This window comes from Austrofundulus limnaeus, unplaced genomic scaffold (assembly GCF_001266775.1).
Source record: "Austrofundulus limnaeus strain Quisiro unplaced genomic scaffold, Austrofundulus_limnaeus-1.0 Scaffold0, whole genome shotgun sequence".
Classification (NCBI taxonomy): domain Eukaryota; kingdom Metazoa; phylum Chordata; class Actinopteri; order Cyprinodontiformes; family Rivulidae; genus Austrofundulus; species Austrofundulus limnaeus.
Genome location: NW_013952402.1, coordinates 3851816 through 3875920, shown reverse-complemented (window position 1 = coordinate 3875920; position 24105 = coordinate 3851816). Strand labels below are relative to the sequence as shown.

Below are 24105 nucleotides of genomic sequence, written 5' to 3'. Positions count from 1 at the left end.
CCAGATGAGGTATTAGCTGTGGTGCGTGTTTCAGTGATTTTCTTAATTTCGGGATACAAGGAGCATAAGATATTCTGAGAAACCTCTTTGATATCTGAATCTACCATGAGGTGTAGTTGTTGTAACTCATCACTTCTGTGCATATTGAAGCTCAATGCTGCCCTCTTCTGKACATCAAGTGAGTCAGAAGGAAGTAACATTTTAACATTTTGTACTCATGAATCATCAGAATAATCATGGACTAGAAGGTCTGAAAAGACCATGACTGTGACATTTTCACCATGATTYAACTATGTTAACAAGGTTTCCTACTAATCTTAAAATAATCGAAGATGAGCAYGTTTATTCTTAACTTTTTCATGGCACGGGGGCCTTGATTGGATCACAGTTATGGGATTGAAAGCTTTTATTCATAGAAATGCAGAATAAAAAAACCAATGTGAAAAGCATCGTATTTAAAACAGCATGAAATATTTGAAGTATATGTGAAAATAAAGATAAAGTAACAAAGTCCAATAGTCACTTAGGGTAKACTGAGTACAGTTGAGACAGTTTTTGCTTTTCCCGTTTCCACATTTTTTTAGTTAGACACTAAAAACACACTGAAAAGAATACATATTTTTACATAACATATATTTATATGTTAAATAAAATATAGCCAAGAAATAATAACTCTAAGTTGTATATATTTTTCACAATTAATCAAAACAAAAAGTTGTTTTTGCCTAAATTGTACTCATATAAAAAACTTAAGGGTGCAGCCGAGACACCATTCAAAATGCTGGAAAGCTAACAAGTCAATCATTGCCAATGTAATAAACTGTATATAAAATTAATGATCAGTGTTATACACTTCAGTAATGCATTTCTTTCATTTGCATTGACTCTAGAATAGGTTCAAAGTTAAAAACAGCARAACAAATTTAAYATTTAACAGATACATAATCGTTTGTTGATTGTTAATATACTTTTGCRGTATACTGGTGTTACTAAATGTTCTACAGTTCACAAGAATRGTTTGCATTCAAATAATAGCTTATAATACTCTATTAAATTCAAATGAWTGAATGAACATACTTAAACTATTGCTGCTTAACACCATGCGAATCAACGTCAGGTACTGTGTCTCAACTGAACCCCGGTGACCATGTTGCACATTTCACTGGATTATGTAATGTTCTTTGATGCCATGATGTCATGAAATATGTTGTCTTTTAGGGGACAAAATAATGTTTGCATATATTCAAGTTACATTTAGATGTCATATAAGGGTAATAAGATATTTACTGTGGACAGGACATAATAAAGTTCAAATCTAGCCTGTCAAAAATTACGTTTGTCAATATCTTTGGAGTTGCGCTTTTCATAAAGTTCAAATTTTCCACTATCGAAGAGGACACTCATACTCATGCGCACAGCAAATATCACAACTAAGACTTGCTGCAAACAGAAAATATTGACRGTGTCTCAAATATATACGTCTCAGATGTACTCAGTCTACCCTACTAAATAAAAAATACATCCTTAAGTTGTTTGTGCTTTTGCCAAATGGAGTTTTTCCTCTTACTTAAGAGTCTAAATGTGTAATTTTAGCTTCAATGTGTGGGCTGTATAAGTTTAAAGATGCCACAAAAGTACAAAATATGACAGGAACTCATTCACCACTGAGCCTTTCACTCCCATTCCAAGAAATGCTGTTTCAAAACACCTCTCTGTGTGCTGTAGCTGTTGGTTGTTGACGTTACTTCCAGGCTTTTCTTATAATCTGCTAATAAGCTTGAGCAACATCTCTTAAATCGTCACCAGCCCACATCTGTAATGCGTAGGAGGARTCTCTTCACAGATTTAGGAGTTTCTCAGGTTTGTTTTGACCCGAGGGAAGATTTTTCCTGACTGAATTGAAATCGCTCTCACCAAAAACTGGGGGGGAAAGGAGAAAAGTTTGGAGCGGATTCTCTGTCTCATTTCTTGCAAATTAAGAATGATCTTTGATCTTTAGAGTTAAAGCTGGTTTTCATAGTTACTTGACAGGATTTAGCTGCAAATACAACTTTATAAAGTGGTATCAAGGCAACCTAAAAAAGGAAACTGGCAATGTTCCTCATTTTTTWATCTAACCTATAGTGTTCCTCTTTAGTTGTTTTGGTAAAACAGCACCTGCGTTACTCRAACTATGTTTCCTTTGAACATGTGGAGTAAAATAAGTGACAGTTGGATGATAATGTGTTTCTTTGTTCCATTTATTTATTTCTTTTTGCTCATTTTTTAAAGTCAGAGGTCACATTCAGTTAAACGTGAACACAATCTGTCAAGCTGAAGACAAACAGGCTTAAATACAGTCAAACTTGTGATGAGCTTCTTTCTATTTGTCTTTTCAAAAGATTTGTTGTTTTCATTGAATGATTAATAGTTTGCCTGATCATTTTTTATAAGAAAATGTTTCTTTTTAACGCCACTCCAAACTGTATAATTTGGCCATAAAAAGGCTCCTAAAATTAAAAAAAGGTTTAAACAGAGCTGTTTTGACACATAAGCACAACTTAGGAGAAAAAAAAAGCTATGTAAATTGTATCCTCGGGGGTTTCCAGCAGTCTGTCACAAAGACATCATTTGATTCCATTTATCTAATTAAATTCATAAAAAGTACCAAACGTTAGAGTTCTACGTATTTTTGAAACAAATGGAACCCCATAAGATAACACAATTTGGCATTACAATATTTTAGCATCAACAGCATGATTCTCAAAAAGTAGGCTGAAAACTTGACATCCAGATGTTCAGCTGAAGAACGATGCATCACTCAGGCCTCGTGTCTAATCTTTGCTGGATTATTTTTTTGACAGTCTTAGATAATGCACAACTAATACCYTATCAAATTTAATTTATACCCATTTTTATTTCAGTTAATGTGGCTCAGATATTATGGTAATCTACAAATGAAAAGATTGCAAAGATTAAGCACTTTTTGATTAGTATTTCAAAGGTTTACTTTCTGCTGTAGTTGATCCTCTTGCTTGAATAAACAATCTTTGTTAGCCGGACGTCAAGCGTTAAGCTCCTCCTCCTTATGCAAAACGTCCTCGGTATCCGGAAATTAACAATCCCGTGACGTTAGAGGAATGTTAGCACAGCATCGGAATGACTACAGTGCCTTTCTGTGTTTGGTTTTWAAAACTTTTTACAGCTGTCTGTCGCTGTCAGCTAACAGTTTAGCTCCCCTGTCGTCTTACGAACATGGAGCTAGCAGAGCCAAAGAGGCTGTCGGTGGATGTATTCCTCCGCTCGGACCTTTGCAGCGGGATGAATTCTTCCTCGGGACCCTAACGGAACCGTGGAGTCAGATTTATGGGACGAACAAGCTAGCAGGCTAACCCGAACGTCAAGACGGTGAACAATGTCGCGGTTTGAACTGAAAGAACTGTCCAATTTCAGAGAATACGCGGGCAGCCTCGAGCTGACGGACATATTGACTTCGAGGGACACAAACAGCCTGTCAGATGTCCGTGTAAGCCCGGACGGACGTCACATCCATATCATCCTCCGCGAGCCTAAGGTCGGTCTCATGACTTGTGACAAGTACGAAAGACCCCAGCCGACTCAGAACCACAAGAAACTGGAGTTGTGTTTTCCACGAACGGTTCCGGTCGTGGATCTTTGCTATTTGGACCATTACAACAACAATAACAACTGCAGCAGAGAAGCGGCAGTCGCTGCAGTGATTTATGAGGATGGAAAAGCGGAGTTTTGGATCTTTCAGGAGAGCAAGGCCGGCTGGCGTCTCCTGCAGACATCAGATCTGTGCACCAGCCCCCAGGCCAGAGTCGTGTCTGTCTGCGTTTGCTCCAGTTTTATCCTCTGGTGTGAGGAGCGACCCGCCTCCTCGGAGAGCTCCACGAGCAATAAGTTGGGGTGCTGTGTTTGCAKGCGTGACTTTGAGGTTGAAGAGGGGGCCGTCATCTTGGCTGGGGCGAAAGTCATCCTTCACAGCAGTCCCAGATTCACTGTGATCAGCTCAGGGGATTACGTGCACCTTCTCCCTGACCTGAAAGCGAAGCCAGCGTCGTGCACCTTCAAATTCTTCCTCACCTGGTCCCCTCGTCACGACTCCTTCACAGTCAGCGCCGTTTGCAGGAACACCGCCATCAAGAAGCTTTCAGCCAAAGAGTCTGACTTTAGGAAACTGATCACTGATTGTTTAGGGTATTTATCAGCTCTGGAGCCGCCTGAGATCTACGGTTTTTCGCCTACTGGCTGCGGAGGCCTGCTGCTTCTCCTCAGCACTGGCTGGCTGTGTCTCCTGCAGAAAGATGGGACGATGAGAAAAGTTTACAAACTGCCCGAGAACGGTTTGGTGCAGCACGGCGCACACACGAACCTTTGCGTTTAYGTGAACGTTGTGGCGCTGGTAATAGGGCCAAACCTGCATCTGATAGAGTTGAGTTGTGGCAGAGAACTGCAAAAGATTGTGTTGAAGAGTGGCGGGTTGTTGTATGTGAACCAGACCGAAAGGCGCACTCCACATCTGCTCTCAGAAGCTGGACTGTTTGTGGTGGAGGACAGAAAAACAGACGCTGCAGACTGCAGCTTTAAAACGAGCCCTCCTGGTTTTGGCACGGTCGAGGGCGTTCATCCCGGAGCCCTCCTCGTAGAGGCCGTTTTCGAGGAGGCTTGTAAATACTACCAGCAGAGGAGCCTGAGCAGCACCCAGCTCACCGTGGACACGTTAAAAAAAGGGGGAAGGTTCCAGGCTCCCATCTCCTTAGCCTCCATCCTCAGGAGCTTCCTCGGCGCCGGCTTGAAGAAGAAGGGTGCCMAGCCGTTGCAGAACGGAGGAGGCGAGTTCGTCGCGGGGCAGGACAAGCTCATGGCTTCRCTGGAGGGTGAGCTCAAGGCCCTGGTGTCTCTGGAGGAGCTGAAGGGGGGTTTGGTGAGGGGCGGTCCTAAGGAGGTGGAGGCGGTGTGCGAGACTCTGATGGAGAAAGAAGTGACGAGGCTGCTGTCGGCGTCYGAGCTGGATAGAGAGGCTCTGCTGTACCTGAACTCCATCTTCAGCGTCTTCCCCCGGCAGGCGTGGCGGGCTGCCCAGGCTGCGCTTCAGCTGCACCGCAACGGGGAGGGGTCTCTGTCCAGCAGGGCTCCCCCTGACGTGTGGAAGGCTGTCCTCAGTCACRCTCAGCCGTCCACCCCTGCAGCCTCCCTTTTGTTTCAGAACGGGCAGCCGAAACACAACAGCCTTAAAGGTGGTCACAGTTATAAAGGCAGACCCCCCTCCTCCCCCTCCCCACCCGTCCTGCCGGTGTTTGAGCTCCTCTGTCATTCGGTCCTCCACTTCCAGCCCACGTGGCTCCCCCGCTTCATCGAGCTCGCCCAGCAGCAGCAGGGCTCCGTGGGTTTGGGTCTGGGCCTCGCCTCGTCCTCCTGGAGTTTCTCCGGCGGCCGAGGAGCGGAGGGCGGCGAGAACAACGTGCCCCTCTACAAACGAGCGCTGCGCGTCCTGGCCGCCGCAAACCCGGACGGGGGCCGGCGCCCGGACCTGGAGGTGGAGCTGCTGCTGGTGGGCGGGCGGCCCAACGCCGTCCTGCAGGCTCTGCGGATCCTCATGGGCGAGGGCCAGTGGGGGCGGGTCACCCAGGTGGCCCAGCAGTTCTGCAAACAGAGCCCGCTGCTCAACAAGGAGATTTTCACCACGCTGCTCTGCGAGGCGGCGCAGCGCCGAGACCTGGACCCTCACCTGGACCTGCTGTGGACCCTGTGCCCCGAAGACTTCACCGTCACCACCATCCTGAACTTGGTGCTGAAAAGCCTTCCCGCTCCCGACGCCTCCGCCCAGCCCTCTGCTTTCACAAACCCCTCCTCCTCGCCTCCTTTTGTGGACCCTCACAGCAGCAGCCAGTTGACCGTAGGGCTGCTGAAGCCCCTGCTGAGAAAAGTCCTCCAGAGCGAGACGAAGCCGAGTCAGCGTTACGTCGACATCCTGCAATCCCCGTCGTACCCACCTCCGGCTCTTCCTCGCCAACCCACGGAGCAGGTGAGCTCTGCCACAGACTCGGCTTCGTGCAGCAGCAGCAGCACCGCCGCTCCTCGCACAGAAACACCTGAGCAGCAACCGTCCACGCACGCAACCATTCAAAGGTGCAGCATCGCACTCTCTGCTGCGCCGCTTGGATTTACTGACAGCTGAACGACTCGTACGCCACATTCCACACACAAGCTTTACTAAACGTGTCGACAGTCAGAGAAAAACACAAGTCTGTGAAAGGTTTCCTGAATGTAATAATTAACTGATAGTGTGTATTTGAAGGTATTGTCAGAAGAAATATGACTACTAGTAAGTATAAAATGACTACTGAACATATAAAGTAAATATATGGCAGGTCATTTTTAAATCTGATTTATGTGTATGCTGTATCCAGTTGTATTTATCTCTTAAAGGTACTCCTTGTACGGTCCRAAAACAAAATCCACACAATTTGTTTCTAATATAATGTGTTCTTAAATTAAATGTTTGTAAGCTAAATTTATGACCAGCTGCCAAATACCATGTGTGTATTTACCTACGAAAAGAGCCAAAGTGACTCAAAAAACACATTAATAGCAATGTTGGTGGAAGAGGTGTCTGGGATGGAGTTAATTTTTTTTCATATTTGAATGTATTTACCCTCAAATTTGTTGAGTAAAGTATACAATCTTCCGTATAGTCTTGGACAAATTCAGCTGAGTTTGTTTACCTCGAGTGCGTACCCGCATTTTAGAATTTCATATCGATATATCTGGAAAACTACTGGAGTTAACTCAGACTGCATCATTAAATATAGCCAAGGAAGTTATTGTTGCAATGAGTACCTATAAGTGCATGCGATGACAATGTTATATTTAGTGACCTTAACCCCCAACAAGAATRAATAAGTAACGGTTTTGTTTATTATACTGTTTTAAAACCGTAAAAGCCACTAAATTTTATTCCATGTTTTTCTCATCATAAGAAATGGCTGTAAAATCTTTTAAATGAATGTGGATGAATATACTCCTGTGTTGAGTAACTGAATATATATTTGAAGTGCTGCTTGCTGGGAAACAAAGCTACTGATGTATAGTTTATCATTGTGCTTTGCTGAGAAAAGAAAAGAAATTAACATGTTTATGATTGTATTTGAGTTCTTTAACTTTCTCTTGTGCTTTCATGCAGTCATTGAGAGAATTCAGAAAAGCTGGTCTTTGTTTTTGCTTTGTGTTGTTTTTTGTTTTTTTTTAGCGTGGGATCAAGGTTCCTTTGCTGACTTTTAGTTTCACACTAAGGACCCCAAATGTGCTTGACCTTCAACCTTGTTTTGATTGACTCSGTTTAACAATTTAATCTCTGTAAACTGGACCTGCAACAGTTGAAATGTCATGTTTTTTTTAATATAACTCCCATTATCTGTTCCCTCTCAGCCCAACTGGCAGGGACATTCCAGGAAAAAATTCCCAGTGAAAGTGGCAAATTTAATTTAGCTTCTAATCTGTTCAGGATTTTATGCATGAGACATATTATGGCTAACCCAAGCACCCTGCTGATTGTATAAAGTCACCATTCATCCCGTTCCCCCACCCACCACCACCACCTTCATGGACTTGAATGTTATTAGAGATGACAAGCCTTCTGTTTTCCTGCTTCTGCACTTTTATATGGAAGCTGTCAGTATTGTTTGAACCACACTTTAGATTTCTTCCACAGGTTTTAAGTGCTGTAAGCAACAAAAGTACGCCGAAGTGCCTTTTGTGTTTGGTTTTGTTCATGTCAACTGATCTGGAGAAGTAATTGATTACTTTGTTTTTATTGGGGAAAAAAATCTCCAAAATGATTTCAGATCTCTACGTTGTCGAGGTTTACAAAACCTCTTTTTTTAAATGCAAGGTGACAGAGTCCAAAATGCTGCAGAACTGTGTCTCTGACCTTCGCCGRCAGGGTTGTCGCATTTCTCCTCACCGTTCCTGTCGTTGCAAAGTGTGTTTTTAAGCTATCTCTTAGTGTGTGAAGCATTTTTATCTTCACAGTTAATTGGGGTTTTAAATTTAAAAAAGAAACTCATTGATGCCATCTTAAGTTGCGTGCTCAGAGCAAGCATGGCCAAACCTGCTCAGCTGGGTTCAGTTACTTTCACTGTGTGCTGAAATTGACTGGGAACCCCCTGACTGCCTCATACAGGTCACTCAGGCTAACCGTCTGACTGTTAAACATTAATCTGCCTTAAATGTCGCTGCAGTACATATTGTAATTTTGTTTACTTTTTGGCAATGCTTAATGCAGTATTTTGAAAGAAAACTATGGAAGTATTTATGTGCAAATGCATGCTATTAAACTAAAGATTAAACCTCTTTTAGCTGTCTGGATTCTTGATGTGCTGTGCTGGATTTGTCTGTAAAGTTATCATTTTGATGTTAGACTTAAGTTTTGGTGCTAAAAGGTGATTGGTTATAATTATGTCCCTGTTAGGAAGTAAACATAGGTGATCTAAATGTCATCATGCATCTCAATAATTAATGTGATCTTAAAGTTTTTGTTTAGTAAATTTATTCATTTTCATTTAAAAACAAAAATACATACAACAAATAATATAAATCACAAATTAAACAAAAGGTAGCAGAAAGAAGAAAAAAATCGCATCAACATTTTTCCAAAAATAAAAATAAATTCAAACAATTATAATCTTCAAATAACAAAACATAACAAAAAATATCAACTCCTTCTTGAACAACAGTTCTTATAAATGCACATTATACAAATTCATATTTCTTCAACAATCAAACTTTTATCATTCTCTTAAGTTTATTGAGCCAGCAGCATTTTTATGATCAATTTCCAGATTATTCCACAGTCTTATTCCTTGGACTGAAGTACATCTGTCCTTCAAAGTTGTTCAAACTTTAAGCTTTACAAACATCTCTAGTCCCTTAAGATTGCAATTACTCTTAAAATTTAATTGGATATTTAAAGGTAATAAATTTTTATGAACCTTATACATAATCTGCAAAATATCATAATCAACCAATTCATAAAATTTCATTAATTTCAACTGATAAAACAATATATTTGATGGGTGACTGTAAWTGTTAATTGTCAGCTTGCACAGCCCTACTGACGTGTCACCGACATTTATTTGCCAAGTTCTCGTTCCCGTGCACTGACTGGAGTGTTTCTGATTTGTTCTGTCCCTGCTGGTTTCTTTCACCTCGCTGCACAAGTTGACAACACAAAGCTCATCTTACAACAAATGGCAATCATGTGCTCACATTTTTACAATCTGTTCAAGACGGAAGCCAAATTTTGCACCAACATTTTGCAAGTATTTTTCACTATTAAAAGCAMTTTTATTTCTGTGTGTACTCTAATGTAAAAATGTATTCAGTTTTTACACTCCCAGCCCTTTTAATAGAGAAACGTCAGGTGTGGTGCACATCTTGCCACCTCAGCAGAGGGAAGCAGAATCAGATTTACCTCAGAGGGAGGTGCTGAAACTTGCTGAACCGGATACCTTTCACTTTCATTTCATTCACCTTATTTTATTTATGTATTTCTTTTTCCTTCTTATCAATTCTCCCAGCACCTCCTATTGCCAGATTTCAGGTGAGGCCAGTGCTGCCAACGCCATCGATTCACTTGCTCCAATTACAACCACTGGCAAAAAGTATGGAATCACCAGTCTTGGATGAGCACTCATTCAGACATTTCATTCTGTAAAACAAACTCAGATCAAAAACATGATACAATAATAAGGTCATTCCAAAGTGCAACTTGTTGGCTTTCAGGAACACTCAAAGAAATGAAGAGAAAACATTGTGGAAGTCAATGAATCTTACTTTTACTGACCAAGCACAAGGGAAACAAATATGGAATCACTCCATTCTGACAAAAAAAGTATGTAATCATGAAAAACAGATAAACAAAAGACCATTCAAAATACATCACTGGTATTTAGTTGCACCACCTTTGGCTTTTATAACAGCTTGCAGTCTCTGAGGCATAGATTTGATGAGTGACAAACAGTATTCTTCATCAATTTGGTACCAACTGTCTTTGATAGCAGTTGCCAGATCAGCTTTGCAGCTCGGAGCCTTCTTGTGGACCTTTTTTTAATTTCCACCAAAGGTTTTCAATTGGGTTGAAATCTGGACTATTTGCAGGCCATGACATCGACTGAATGTGTCTTTCTCCAAGGAATGCCTTCACAGTTGTTTGTCCTATGGCACGATGCATTGTCATCTTGGAAAATTATTTCATCACCTCCAAACATTTGTTCAGTTGAAGGGATGAGAAAACTGTCCAAAATGTCAATGTAAACTTGTGCATTGATAGAATAATGAACCACAGTCATCTCCCCAGTGTCTTTGCCTGACATGCAGCCCCATATCATCAAGGACTGTGGAAATTTGGTTGTTTTCTTCAGGCAGTCCTCCGTAAATCTCACTGGAACGGCACCAAACAAAAGTTCCAGCATCATCACCTTGTCCAATGCAGATTCTTGACTCATCACTGAAGATAACTTTCATCCACTCATCCACAGTCCATGATTGCCTCTCCGTAACCCATTGCAGTCTTGTTCTTTTTTGTTTAGGTGTCAATGACGGTTTTCTTTTAGCTTTCCTGTATTGAAATCCCATTTCCTTTAGGCCATTTCTTACGGTTTGGTCATATACCTTGGCTACTGCTTCCTCCCATTTATGCTTTATCTGTTTAGTTGTACTTTTTCTGTTTTCTATACAAATGGCCTTAAGTTGTTTGTCTTGATGCTTTGATGTCTTTCTTGGTCTACCAGTACACTTGGCTTTAACAACCATTCCATGCTGTTTGTATTTGGACCATATCTTGGATACAGCTGACTGTGAACAGCCCACATTTTTAGCAACCATGCGTGAAGACTTACCTTCTTCAAGAAGTTTCACAATCCTCTCTTTTGTTTCAAGAGACATTTCTCTTGTTGGAGCCATGGTTCTTGCTGCTCCACTTCGTCCAGCAGCCCTCCAAGGTGTCATGACTGCAGGTGTTTTTAACYGCAGACCAACGAGCAGATCTAATCTGAGACAGGTGTCCATTTAGGGAAAGGAAATTGACTGGGTGTGTCCTTATTTTCTACCTCCAATTTGAGTGATTCTATACTTTTTTCCTCATAAGTGAGTGATTCCATATTTTTTCCCCTGTGCTTGGTCAATAAAAGTAAGATTCATTGACTTTCACAATGTTTTCTCTTCATTTCTTTGAGTGTTCCTGAAAGCCAACAAGTTGCACTAAGGAATGACCTTATTATTTTATCATAATTTTGATCTGAGTTTGTTTTACAGAATGAAATGTCTGAAGGAGTTCTCATCCAAGACTGGTGATTCCATACTTTTTGCCAGGGGTTGTACTGTAAATCTGGCGCCGTTGGTTCCTGCCGCTTGTGTCCTCTGCTCGGCTGGAGACTCCTGCAGAGCAGCCACAAAATAACACACGGCCCTGAAAAGATGTGAAACACTCGCAGGAGCCTGAATACTTTCAGCGAAGGTGATGAATTTTAAACGTATGCGTTAACTCGCTTTACAGATTTAATGCTGCTCCTGGATTGTTTTCCCCTTCGTGGATCAGCWGCTTCAAATTGAGTTTGGACTTTCTTCCAAAACGTTATTTTATTTGCATGTTGACTGGCAGAGGATTATTTGTGCAAACTGGTTTAGGACAAGTGATGACAAATGCACTGTTGAAGACACTGCTTTGGAGTGTGGCAGCTTTATTATTGGACAACATGTAGGAACTGCTGCTTGTCAGTTACTGGGCCTAGACAAAATAAATCAGCACATATTTTTATTATTCATTCATAGTACACTGCATTGCTTTAAGATTTAAAGTGGCTGTGTGCTGGTCACTTTAAATTTGGGAACAATTTATTACAAAGCACAAATAAAAATTGTTTTATTGTTTTGTAAGGATAAAAGTGACACGACAGCAGCTTGGCAAGGAACAGAGGACCAACTGAACTTTTAATAAGTTACCTTTTTTAGTTCACAGTATGGGTAAAAACTGACAGAAATGTTTCAAACCCTTTAACTCCCATTTCATAAACAAACAAGGTAAAGTGCTCAGTAACAAGAAAACAATCTACTCAGTCATACAAAGTATTACAAAAATACTATCATTACTTATTCACAATGAGTAAAGGCAGAATAATTTTAAGTGATTAAAAAAATTGTGGCAAACAATTCTTAAAAAGTCGTTGAGAGACAAACCAGTGTGTTTTGAACATTTTAGGAAACTGTGGTACTCAGTATTAGTGCAAATCAAAATGACCAACAGAACAGAAACATTCCCTTACAAAGAAAGCTTCAGTGTTCATACAGATGTATAAACATAAAGCATATCAACAGCAAACATTAAATGGATTAGGATACTATAAAAAATGTTTATGACCATTTTTCCCCTGAGGTTACTTTAAAAAGGCTAAATGTGCAGTTTGAAATATTTTGTATAAAAATATTCATTTCCTTCTTCACTTGAGGAGAAAAACTAATAACAATAAAAAAAACTATGTAAGTATTTTCTCTACCATTTTGCATCACATAAGCTCCATGGGCTTTTATTTTGTAATGTGATGGACCATTTGGGCCTGCGGCTGGTTCACCTCTCAAGTGATTTTCACTTGAGCTCGAGGGATGTGGGTCATGATGAGATTGCTGCAAGCAGAAAAAAAAAATCCACTTCAGTCACGTTATTGTTGCACAACTTATAGATTTTTTCCCCCCTTTATTTTTCTACTTACTCATCATAGCAATCTGAGTATTTCATTCTCCTGTAGTATTTGGCAAGTTTGATAGAAAAGATTATGCTGGGAATGAAGAACATCAGGCACCAGCCCAGACTGAACCAGAAGGCATTCTTCAAATGAGCAGAAAATAAAAATAATGAGGAAAAAGTAAATACATTGAAACAGATTTTTAAAAAGCCTAGCATTTCTTAAAGGAGCGCTTGTCGCCCTCTGGTTTACGTGCCAATTTTGAACTTAAAACGTAGAGATGTATGCCTGCATTCGCCTTATAGCAGCACGGCAATAAAAAAAATTTAATAAAAATTAAAAAAAGGTCTTTTGCTCTCCAGACTAGATGTCAAAAAGAACCGAGCAGAGCTGAAGGTTTGATCTGATTCTCACCAGAGGCTCCATCATGTTGGAGCAGAAGATGACCTCAGCAGAATCCACGGCTCCAGCMACAGGCCCACAGTGCCCAATATGCTGCGTGATCTGAGGAAAAAGAAATGCACGCATCACTGCAAAACTATAAACAAACATTTATTTGTCAAAAGCGCAGAAATAAATTCCTGAACAGTTTTTACCGTGATTTTGGCCCAGTCAGCAAAAGCAGTGAAGTATGCCACCTGACAATCTAAAAACTTCCTGCTTTCCTACAATTAACAGAAAAGAAAATGTTAAATTTACTCTGTTTATTCCCCTCAAATTTTCAATTGTTTAAAGTCATATAAAACCACATCCAAAATGACATTTTTGCTCAAAATTCCAAACACCATCATGTTAGTGATGCTCTTCTGGCTTGATTATTTTAGCTTCTTGCTGCTGTATGTTTAAAGTGAACAAAAAGGTAGAACTTGTGGCACTAACTTTTGGAGTTTAATTTATATGAAACCCTTAAAGTGCCGGTGACATCATATTTTTATAATAAATATGAAGGCATTTTTGAAAAGATGACCTTGATAACATATTGCAAACAAAACATTCATGTCGCCGAGATGATATTTGCACGTGACAAAACAGGATGTGATGTCAAAGGGGAATGTCTGCATGTGAACAGAGCCCTGATACAACAGCTAACAAAGACAGTAAAGAAGAATCTGATGTTTCTTCAGATCATTTTGAGTCACTATCAAAGAGAAATGAAGAAACACCAGAGTTTAAATAATATTGTTTTAATTAACAAAGATCAGGAAGTTTTCTTTCTTAAATAGTTCCCCTTTGAAGTCACTTCCTGTTGCATTTTGGCTGAACCAAATATTAAAAAAACAACATGTCAGTTGTGTGATGAGATGGGTAAAATTGTGTTTATTATGTCAAGTTTCCTAATCGTATTATGTATTTTCAAGGCACCTAGTCCAATTCTGTATCACAATTGCTTACTTTCAGATGTTCTGAAAAGCTGTATAAATCAAAAATAAATCTGACTTTGCATCATAGTCCATCTAAGCACCTTAAAATTGGCCTCTGTCTCTTTAGAACCTCCTACCGTTTCAGACACTCCCACTTCAGCAAGGCTTCACATCAATGCTTCAGAAGAGGGCTGCTCTGTGGGGCGGGAGCTCGGCTGCAGACTGCACTCCAGGGGAGGAGCTTTGTGTAAATAGGCGGTGCTTTGTACCAGCAAGATTCAAGGATTTCTCAAACATGAATGAGTCTAAGCAACACTGGGTACGTTTTTGATGAAGGAATGACATTATAACATAATATAAAGCTACAAAAGGTCAATTTTGCATAATACCCCACCACCCTTTAAATATGGAGGTTTTCTTAAATTTTTTTGTATTTGATATGCATGTCACAGGCACTTTAACTAAAAATAAAAGTAAAAATAATAATTATTATTATTATATACAGTATGTGGGAATCTTTTACTCTCTCTTTCATTCATACAGTGGTTTGCAAAAGTATTCATACCCCTTGAACTTTTCCATATTTTGTCACATTACAACCACAAACNTTCAAGACACTAACTGTACTTCATACTCTGTGGATGTGGAACCAATGAGCCCACTGTTCCTACTACACACCCCTTCCATGTAGCCCCCCCTCCCGTTTTGCCCCCACTCACTAAACGAGTAAGCGACCTCGGGCATTAACAGACCACATGGAGCACATTTCTTCAGACTCATGTGACTCATGCCTCTACTCACAGTCTTTACGATCTGGGACGTATTTGTGTTGAGCAAGTCTTGTGCTGCTCCAACGCTGCTCAGCACCTCCCCCACTGATCCCTGAAAGAACAAACAATTTTTTTTATATATAAAAACTGACCTCTGCTCTTTGCATCTCCAGGTTTTAGCCGGTGCACTCACATCGACTTGTTTTGCTGTAGACTGAAGGCTGTTGATAGATGAATTCAGGTTTTTCTTTGAGGGGGGGRAAAAAAACAGTGAACGTCTTGTTAGGTTTAAATGAAAAGCTCTCAAGTTTGATGCATGAGTAAAAATGAGAAGAAACGTTTGCATAGATGAAGCGACGACTCACCACTTGGGGAAAGATAACTACTTCAATGTCGGCTTGGATCTGCTTCAGTTTCATAGCTTCATTTTGGAGTTCTGTTTTAATGCTTGCATCGGGCTGAAAATAGGCAAAAAAATAAATAAATCGGTTAATAAAAAACTAATTTCAAAGTACAATAAAATATTTATGTTTATGTTTTATGACTCACCTGATAATTACTTAAGTTTAAAAGTTTATCTGCTGTTGTATTTAGATTGATGCTGAGAATGTTGTTCATCTGAAAAAAAAGGAAAACAAAAGATGTTTTTTTCATGTAACATAGAAATTCAGTACATGTAATGAAAGTGAGGCCTACCTGCTGTGTGGCACCAGTGGTGTTCACATTCTTTAAGTTGGCAGAAATATTTCCAATCTGACTTTTCACTTCAGGGCTCAGGAGAGTGATGGTGGGCAGGGTGATGTTTGTTTTGTCGAACTCCGCCTGGATCTGTGCGGTGTACTGCGATCGACACGGAAGAGTTCAGGAAGGAAGAGAAGCATGTTCACGTGGTTCTTTTCTTCATATCTGAAACTAAACGAGTGGCATGCAACATACTTTGGATAYGTTGAGCAAGTCTCCGAGGTCAACGACCTCATTCAGATGAAGCGTCGTCCACAGAGGTTTGTTTTCCTGACAGTCTCTGGAAAGAAAAATATTTTTTTCAGAATTATGTTTTTGATAGTGGTGTTAAATTATATTTTCAGATTTTTCATGGTGCCAGTTACATAACTCTTTTTGCTCTGAAGCCCAAACCAAATCTTGGAAATGGTCTGTTACAAGCGGACATTTGCCACTACCAGCCTTTAAAAACTGTTAGAGGTAAAATGGTCTTACATACCTATAGATATCAGTGATACCAATGGGGGTCTTAAGTCCTAAAGCTTGGCTTATGTTCAACCCCTGAATTACCCCTGTTGAATCAATGATCTGTGGACAGAAAAGACAGCATTTGTGAAACCTTTTCATAGGATTTCATGGATCTATAAATGCACACTGCTAAATAAATTTAAAAATGTAATTATTCTGCTTGTTATGAGGCTTAAAAGACGTTGGACGCATCCTACATGCACTGATAAACTGAAACACTAATAAAAAAGGTACATGACAGGTACAAAGGTTTTAGTGTTCTTAGCTCATTTTTCTTGCATAAAGCTGCAACTGTAAAGACAACAACACATAAAACATGTTTTAATTCTAGTATTACCTGTAGCAGCTGTCCATTGCTCCATGGTCGGCAGACGAGAGTGTAAACGTTTCCACCCAGCAGGAAGAGCAGCAGCACTGCGATCATAAGGATCCAGGAGAAGAGGAAACTGAAACCTGCACCCCTGCAACCACAACCAGGTCAGAGGTCAAAGTCAGGATGTGGAACGGTTTCAACACTGCAGCGATTATTTTTATTTTGTTTGTTTGTTTTCTTGTTCGATAAGCCTGCGCTCACATCAWGAAGAAGACGCCGCCGCAGTCCGCCGTGCATGAGCGACTCGTGGGGTTCACTTTGGGTGAGAGACCCAGGGGGCCCAGAACCAGGCCCAGGAGGTTACACAGGACCACCAGGAGGACGACGCAGCACAGGGTCACACACACACACCATCTAAGGACAGTTCAACCCCAGATTAGAGCTTCTTTTTTTTTTAAACCACGTCTCATGGTTTTAAATGTTTTGAGGCTTTTACCTGATAAACTCTGCGCTTTCTATTTGGGGTGWGTAACTGCTGATGTCACTCTGCACCTGGTTCAGAGTCTTGGACACGTCATTCAGAGCAGAGAGCTGCAGATCTTTGGAAATCTGAGAAATCTGTGTYGTTACGTCACTCAGCTGCTGTTTGCTGTCTAAAAATAAAGCCGTGACAAATTTACTGGCTGTTAAACTTGTTGACTTAATAAAGCATCTGACAGTGAATTTAGTATTTACTCACTTTGGACGATATCTTTGGTCTCGTTGGTCACTCTCTGAGGGATACTGCTGAAATAACTCTCCCCCTGTGAAATCAAAAAACTGTTTTTGAAATGCAGTTAAAACGTCTACGTTATTGAATTAAATGTTTTTTATGTCAACATTGCTTCTATATATAAAAAAATAAAGGCCCAACATTCCAGGAAAGCACATTTCCTGCTGCCTCTTGTGTCACAGTTATATATAAAAACATATGATGGAAAATGACGTTTAGTTTTGGTCAAACCTAGAAAATTATGTTATACACAGCCTCATGGTATAATACAGAATGTTGCGCTCAGAATATGTGCTGTGAGTGACTCAGTTATAAGTACAACAAAATGTACCTCAATATCTATWAAACTGAGCATGTTATTGCCAATTTTGCACTGGTTGATGTTGGTTTGTTGTGGCAGCCATTTTAAACTGAATCATCTCCAAAAGGTAATCGGTTGTTAATGTACATCCAGTGATTACTCAGTGAAAATCTTGTTAAAATGTGTCCAGTGGTTAATGAGAAATTTTGCTAACAGACAACTAAGGTCATTTCAAAAAGTTGATGTTAAAGTTTTAAGCAAATGATTTAAGCACAATGATTTATATTTAAAGTCAATGTTACAAATGAGTCTCAGCCACTACAACACCAAATCTTAGCACATTTGCTGAAAAATTGACCAAATTACGGCCATTTTGAAGTTTTTAAAGCTCAGTTAACTGTGGCAGTTATCTTGATCTGAGATAGTCCCTTAAAGTAATCATTTGCAGAGGAATATCCAGTTATTACTTCCTGCAAATTTCATTAAAATGTATCCAGTGGTTCCTGAGATATTCTGCTAACGGACAAGTAAAAAAACACWAACGGGGCAGAAACAGTATTTTCCACCTTCACCTTCTGGCAGGGAGCGATAAAAAAACAGCTTTGATATTTTCTGATGAAATAGACTATTTCTTCAACTCAGCAAGAAAAAAAATCCTCTATTTCACATTTTTTAGTTTAGTTAGTTTATTAATTTCATTTAAAAACAAAAAACAAAAAAAATGTATACACATTATAAACAAACACACACACACACACACACACGCGCGCACACACACACACACAAAACAAAAAATATACAAATCAAATTGAAATGAAAGGGGGCAGAAAGAAGAAAAAATCTTATATCTGCCCCTTTTTTCCATAATTAATTTAAAGCAATAATTTAATGGCATTTAATGGCATTATCCTCAAGTTGGATCTATTCTGATGTTTACAGTTTGATGTTTTTGGTTCGTTATTCTCACTGACCTCATTTATTTTGGATTCTAGATCCGCTTTGATGACTTCATCAACTGCAGACTGAAACTGATTCAGGCTGGGAATCTGTGGGAAACATGCAAACCGTACTGTTATCGCTCAAAAGCAACAGTAGAGGGAAGCAGAGTGCAACAAATAAGTGCTTCAAATGAATGAGGAAAGATATGTATAATACAAATTACATTTTAGACTAAACTAGGTTTATCTTTTTTAAATTAGAGATGAAAAAAATGCTCCAGAGGAAAGGAATATGTCAAGGATAGAAACAAGTAGGAGGTATAAAGAAAGACACAGACTGAAAGAAGAGAAATTAGCTCTTGTTGAACATCCAAACAAAAAAGGATGAGGAGTCATCATCTGCCGCAATGTCTGAGTGTGCGTCAGAGGGAGTTTGAGTGAATAAACCAGCTTTCCTGTTTACTGATGAAAATGTGCCTGAGAGCTGCTCCTCTCTATCTGTGGGCGAAGCTGACTCATTCCTTCCATAGAACACTTCAGCTCACAAAAGTGGACATTCATTACTCTGGTTTTAGCTGYCTTTGTCATGAAGCCACTCAGGAGGGGAAAAGGAAAGAAAATGCACAGAWTTGGTACTTACAGAGATGGTGCTGTCTACTGTTAGTTTCTGCAGCTCCTGAGAATAGTCTCTACAATTAACGCAGTTCACTTTGAACAGCGTCTGATTGATCTGGTTTTTGACGTCCGTGACGTTGGCCTGGACCTGGTCTATGCTGGACTGCAGCTGGGCCAGAGACGAGTTCAAATTGTCCAGTTGAGCTTTAGTGTTCAAAACTCCTGTCCAGTCAAATAAAACACAAASGCATATTAAAACTAGTCCTTTTCAAAGCGATTTTTAAATATCTGGATGTTTCTAAACTGAACGTTCATTTTGAAAACCCTTCAGGTAAAGAAAAACAAGACGGATGTGAGGTTTTTGTCCTATGTAGGTCATCTTTGCTGTTGATTTTTTTTTCTAATGTTTAATATTTTAAATGTTGATTTATTGTAACAAAATAAACACTTCAGTGCAATACGGGCTTATTTTTTATTATTTAGAGATAACCGTGACCAGCTTGACTGCTAGATTTAAACAGAATTCCTTAAATTCTGATTATTATGATACGAACAATTATAAAAAATAAATCCCATGTCTCTCTCTATTCACAGGACAGACAGAGACAGGGAATTAATTGTTGGTAACTGTGTGGTAGGATGTAATGTAATTTATGTGAGTTTAATGTGTTCATCCTGCAGGTTTTTTTGTGATTTTTGTGCGACAGATGCCTTTTTATCCAAAGCAAATTTATCCCAAGAGAGATTATTAATAGATGTTCTTGCTTTTTAAGAAAAATATTTGATCTGCTCTTAAAGTCAACAAAAATATTCCCATAGCTCTAAGTCAGACCTAATTTACTTTGGGACTAGATGTGCAGGTTTTTTTTTTTTTTTTTTTGAGGACTGTCTAAAAACTTATTTCCTAAGAAAATAAAGAAAAAAAATCATAATTTTATTTTTTTTTTTATGCTTTTGAGATTTTCAATGCGAACCTGCAGGTTTTGCATTTTTCTTTTTTTCTATAATTATTCTGTGAGCAGATTTTGCCAAATAGAATAAATAAATAAACATTTCAAGACTTTAAAAAAAAAACACATTGAAAATACACAAAGCCCTTTTATGCGGCACACACCGACAGCATCAAATGCAAATTATGCGCTCTCAAATATTTACATCATTGCACTGGTGCAGGACGGTGCCAAACAGACAAACCATACCTTTGTCCAGACTCGTGATCGACTGCAGAGCCGGGTCAAAACTTCCTCTAAAGCGCTGCTGGATTTTTCCTCCCAACTGAGGTCCGATATCTGCAACGTGTAGGTAAATAAGAATAATGCTGTCAACCATGTCATAATGGAGGAAATAAAAAAAAAAGGTTTTCTTGTTTTATTGCCTGTTCTTACCATCTAGGTTCCTGGTAACCTCATCCACAGCTCTGAAGCTCTCGTTCACTACATCATTTACTTGCTAAAGAAAAGGGCAAGAGAAAAGTAAACTGTTACAGTTTGCTTAAAGTACGAGCTGAGAGAGTGCAATAACTCACGAGTTAATCCTGTTTTACAGGCAAACATACTGTAATCATTTTTCAAACTTTTTTTCACTCTCATCCTAAAATAAGCACATCGACAGTTAAGAAAGATGTGCTTATATCAGTGGACCGATGGGAGTTGCTTGTAATCTTACACACAGATGGGATGAAAACAGTGCAGAATTTTGCCAAATGTCAAACAAGCAACATTAATTATGGTTTAAAGTTGAAAGATTAAAAGCTGAGAAATCATTCCATTCTGACATTCAACTTGTGAACGTTTCCAGACTTCCAGTAAGAAAAACATTTCTCTTGCCTGAGGCACAGCTGTGAGGAAGGTGTGGATGTTGCTTATGGTGTTGTTGAGCTCCACGGGCCCCTTATCCACACTCGTCTTAAAAGCTGTGTTGCTTCTGAACATGCAGACATTACCGGCGCTGTCAAAGGGAGGAAAAAGGTGTCTATGTTAAAAAAAAAATCCTAATTTGCTTAATGCTCACACACTTGAACCAATGCAAATGCTCTCGGGCAGTAAGTCACACGCAGTCAATCGTTATAGTTTGAATAAATATATCAATATGTCAATCAAAATAAACAACACAAGCAGAGGTACTCACAAGATGATGATTGTGATCACAAGCACAGTGAGGTAAAGACTCCATCTGAGGCAGCAAGTGGAGGAGGTTTGCTTCTGGTACATCTTCCCACCACAGTTGCCACAGCAGCGACAGCAAGCCACGAAGAAACCAACGACGGGCATCAGGACGATGTACAGAATGCCGATGGCTACACACACCAGGAAACCCACCTGGTACACCAGAATCTGAGCACAAAACCCACACATCGGGGTTACAATTAAAATGGCATAAATGCTAAGATGGCAGTACACTTGTATCTTTGCATCTATTAATCAGAATGTCTTTTATTTGCAAACTACGTTACACATACAAGGAGTTTGACTTGGTGAGMGCACACTTCATAGACATGACATAAACACACAAAGTGGACACAAGAAAGAGATATTTAACATACACAACTAAARTGCTAACTAATGACAAATAAAATGAAATGTAGTAGAGACATCTACTGAAGAATGGGTAACTAAAAAGCAAAAATAGCTAAAGGCAAGCTAAAAGTATCAAAATGCTAGCTAATGCTAAAAATAAATGCTAGCTAATGCTAAAAATAAATGCTAGCTAATGCTAAAAATAAATGCTAGCTAAAGCTAAAAAATATGCTAGCTAAAGCTAAAAATATATGCTAGCTAAAGCTAAAAATATATGCTAGCTAATGCTAAGTGAAGCAAATGATAGCTTAGTTCCTCATGTCTAACTGTCCTGCATGTTTTAGTGGTTTCTCTGCTTCGACACACCCAACTGAAATGACAGAGTGATTATTAAACTTTTTTCTAGGTTTGATGACATTCTGAGTGGGTAATTCAAACATTTAAGTCACATGTGCCGAAGCAGGGAAACAACTTTATTTATTCAAACTCATTTTCATGCAGGCTATTACTAATAGCCTGCATGCGGGACAGTGAGTCAAAAGGAGCAGAAGTGAAGACGATAGTTTTAGTTTTTTAGATAACCTTCTGTTACTTTTAGCTATTAAAACAGTTAGCTAGAAGATAAAGTAACAAAAGACGAGCTAAAAATGTGCAGAACAATAGCTAAGGTATAAAAGGTTATCTGAAAAGGTAAAAGTAGCACAACAAGACACAGTAAGTCTAATGAAGCAGCTTAAAAAGACAAGATAATTGGGGAATGAACTCATCTCAATAAATTTCTATGGGGAAATTGTTTTAAATAAAAGTTTAATCTTTCGTAAAGCATGAAAGTTAGGCTACAAAAAAGAAACAAAGGTCATAGCTGAAACTTTATGAATAGCTAAAACAGCACAAAGTGCGCAGACAGATTGCAAACATTATACAAAATRCCAAAAAAGGGATTTTTGTTTTTGCTGAATGATTCAGCTTTCACACAATTATAGGGCACAAAGAGGTCTTCACAACGTCACTGAACTGAAAAATATCCACACAATGATGCTCTCAGATTTCCAGATTAAGGAGCTTAAAGTACAGTATTTCCTTTTTCTTCTGACGTGGTAGGTTTTTTCCCAACATCTAATAAATGAAACATATTTATACTCACTTCATTTACGAGGTCTTTGTTTGACACTACGTTGCCAGGACCTTGGACTATTTTCGAGAATATATCTAGACAGAAACAGGAGAGTGAGTTAGTTTGTGCTTTTGAAACTTTTTTAGAGGTCACTGCRTTTGTTTGAGAACTGTTTTAATGCCGTTCCATGCTGGTAGTCACAATGTTAATCATTTGTGCGAAACTAAAACTAAAAAAAAAAAAAAACCTCTGCTGATCTTGAGGACAAAATGTCCTTTCCCACATGGAACCTGTCATCATTTCGCATTGTCAAAAAGGAAATCTGACACCAACATCTTACAGTTACYAGGAAACCAGGACAGCCTTCTGATGAGATTACAATGAAAGCCAGCCATTTATTCTGCCTGTAAAACCTGCCATTATGGATTTTAGTCACACAAGAATACTAGGTAATGCTTTTCTCTCAGTCTGTGACGTCCAAAAACTGCTGCGTTTGTTTATTTCTAAATTAACTGGAAACCATCCTGTTAACTGGCAATGTTTACATGTGTTTGACACTTTGAATCAATATAAAAAGCTCAATTTAACATCAAAAGCTGTGTTTCTTAACGTCGATGACAAAAGGGCTAACAATGACTTTACAATGAGCATAAGATGGTCAAAGGTTATCGAGCGGGTTTTTGCATCTAGCTCTTCCCTAAAATCAACATAAACCAGAAGTTAAACCAGGAATAGACATGAGTTTATGGGGCATTTACAGCAAATCGTAACAGACAATAGAGCAAAGGTGTGGTCTTGCTGAGAGAACAGTTGGCCTAAAGGCCTAAAGGCACATAAAGGTTAATGACTGACCGAGCACAATACCAGAGTTCCCATTAACGTACCGGTTTATCATTTGAACTTGTTGTTTTGTTTCATGTTGCCCCAGGTTTGACCTTAATATTTGCACAGCTAGAAATCCACAAGTTTTCAATGTGGTTTTATTGCACCTGATTGCTCTGTGGGCCGGCAGCAGGAAAACCCACAAGCAAAAGGCTGTGACTGAAATCCGGTGGTGGGCAGCACTAGCCCTAAAGCACTAACTCAAATATTTAGGTCCCCTGATTCTAAAGCACTAACACACTGAAAGATTTAGCAAAAGCTAATGCTAAAGCACCAATATAATCCAGTAGAGACGTGGAACATTCTTCAGAGTCAACAAAAGACAATATTTACTGTGTGCAGAACGGCATCACTGCCCCTTTTCCACTAGTGCCATTTAGTGAAGTGTCAGTGTTGGAATGGGTCAGTTCAGGTGTTTTTCCATTGACGTTCCAGTCCGGTTCCAGTGGGTGTGTTTTGAGCAGTTGGTTGAGGTGGTTTTTGGGTTTTTCGGAAAAAAAAAAAAAAAAAAAAGGTTAATGCGCAGAGTGAGAGA

General features: G+C 39.3%; 2 protein-coding genes across 2 annotated transcripts in view; one reads left to right on the top strand and one right to left on the bottom strand.

The window, feature by feature from the left end:
* Window positions 1-2899: 2899 nt before the first annotated feature.
* hps6 (HPS6 biogenesis of lysosomal organelles complex 2 subunit 3) lies at window positions 2900-8356 on the top strand. The gene has a single exon (XM_014020922.1). The coding sequence runs from the start codon at window positions 3395-3397 to the stop codon at window positions 6179-6181; it is 2787 nt and encodes a 928-aa protein (XP_013876376.1). The 5' UTR covers window positions 2900-3394; the 3' UTR covers window positions 6182-8356.
* Window positions 8357-11724: 3368 nt separating this feature from the next.
* prom2 (prominin 2) overlaps window positions 11725-24105 on the bottom strand; it is a 15261-nt gene continuing 2880 nt past the window's right edge. Inside the window, exons 4-25 of the mRNA XM_014020063.1 lie at window positions 22719-22783; window positions 21186-21391; window positions 20885-21005; window positions 20444-20507; window positions 20258-20347; window positions 19084-19280; window positions 18477-18551; window positions 17172-17235; window positions 16929-17085; window positions 16694-16846; window positions 16457-16580; window positions 16091-16179; window positions 15808-15892; window positions 15568-15711; window positions 15421-15489; window positions 15237-15329; window positions 15065-15118; window positions 14903-14983; window positions 13337-13405; window positions 13155-13244; window positions 12768-12883; window positions 11725-12681 (exon numbers count right to left, since the gene is read on the bottom strand). Of these exons, the coding sequence (XP_013875517.1) occupies window positions 12633-12681; window positions 12768-12883; window positions 13155-13244; window positions 13337-13405; window positions 14903-14983; window positions 15065-15118; window positions 15237-15329; window positions 15421-15489; window positions 15568-15711; window positions 15808-15892; window positions 16091-16179; window positions 16457-16580; window positions 16694-16846; window positions 16929-17085; window positions 17172-17235; window positions 18477-18551; window positions 19084-19280; window positions 20258-20347; window positions 20444-20507; window positions 20885-21005; window positions 21186-21391; window positions 22719-22783 (2255 nt within the window). The 3' untranslated portion in view covers window positions 11725-12632. The remainder of the gene's footprint in view (window positions 12682-12767; window positions 12884-13154; window positions 13245-13336; window positions 13406-14902; window positions 14984-15064; window positions 15119-15236; window positions 15330-15420; window positions 15490-15567; window positions 15712-15807; window positions 15893-16090; window positions 16180-16456; window positions 16581-16693; window positions 16847-16928; window positions 17086-17171; window positions 17236-18476; window positions 18552-19083; window positions 19281-20257; window positions 20348-20443; window positions 20508-20884; window positions 21006-21185; window positions 21392-22718; window positions 22784-24105) is intronic.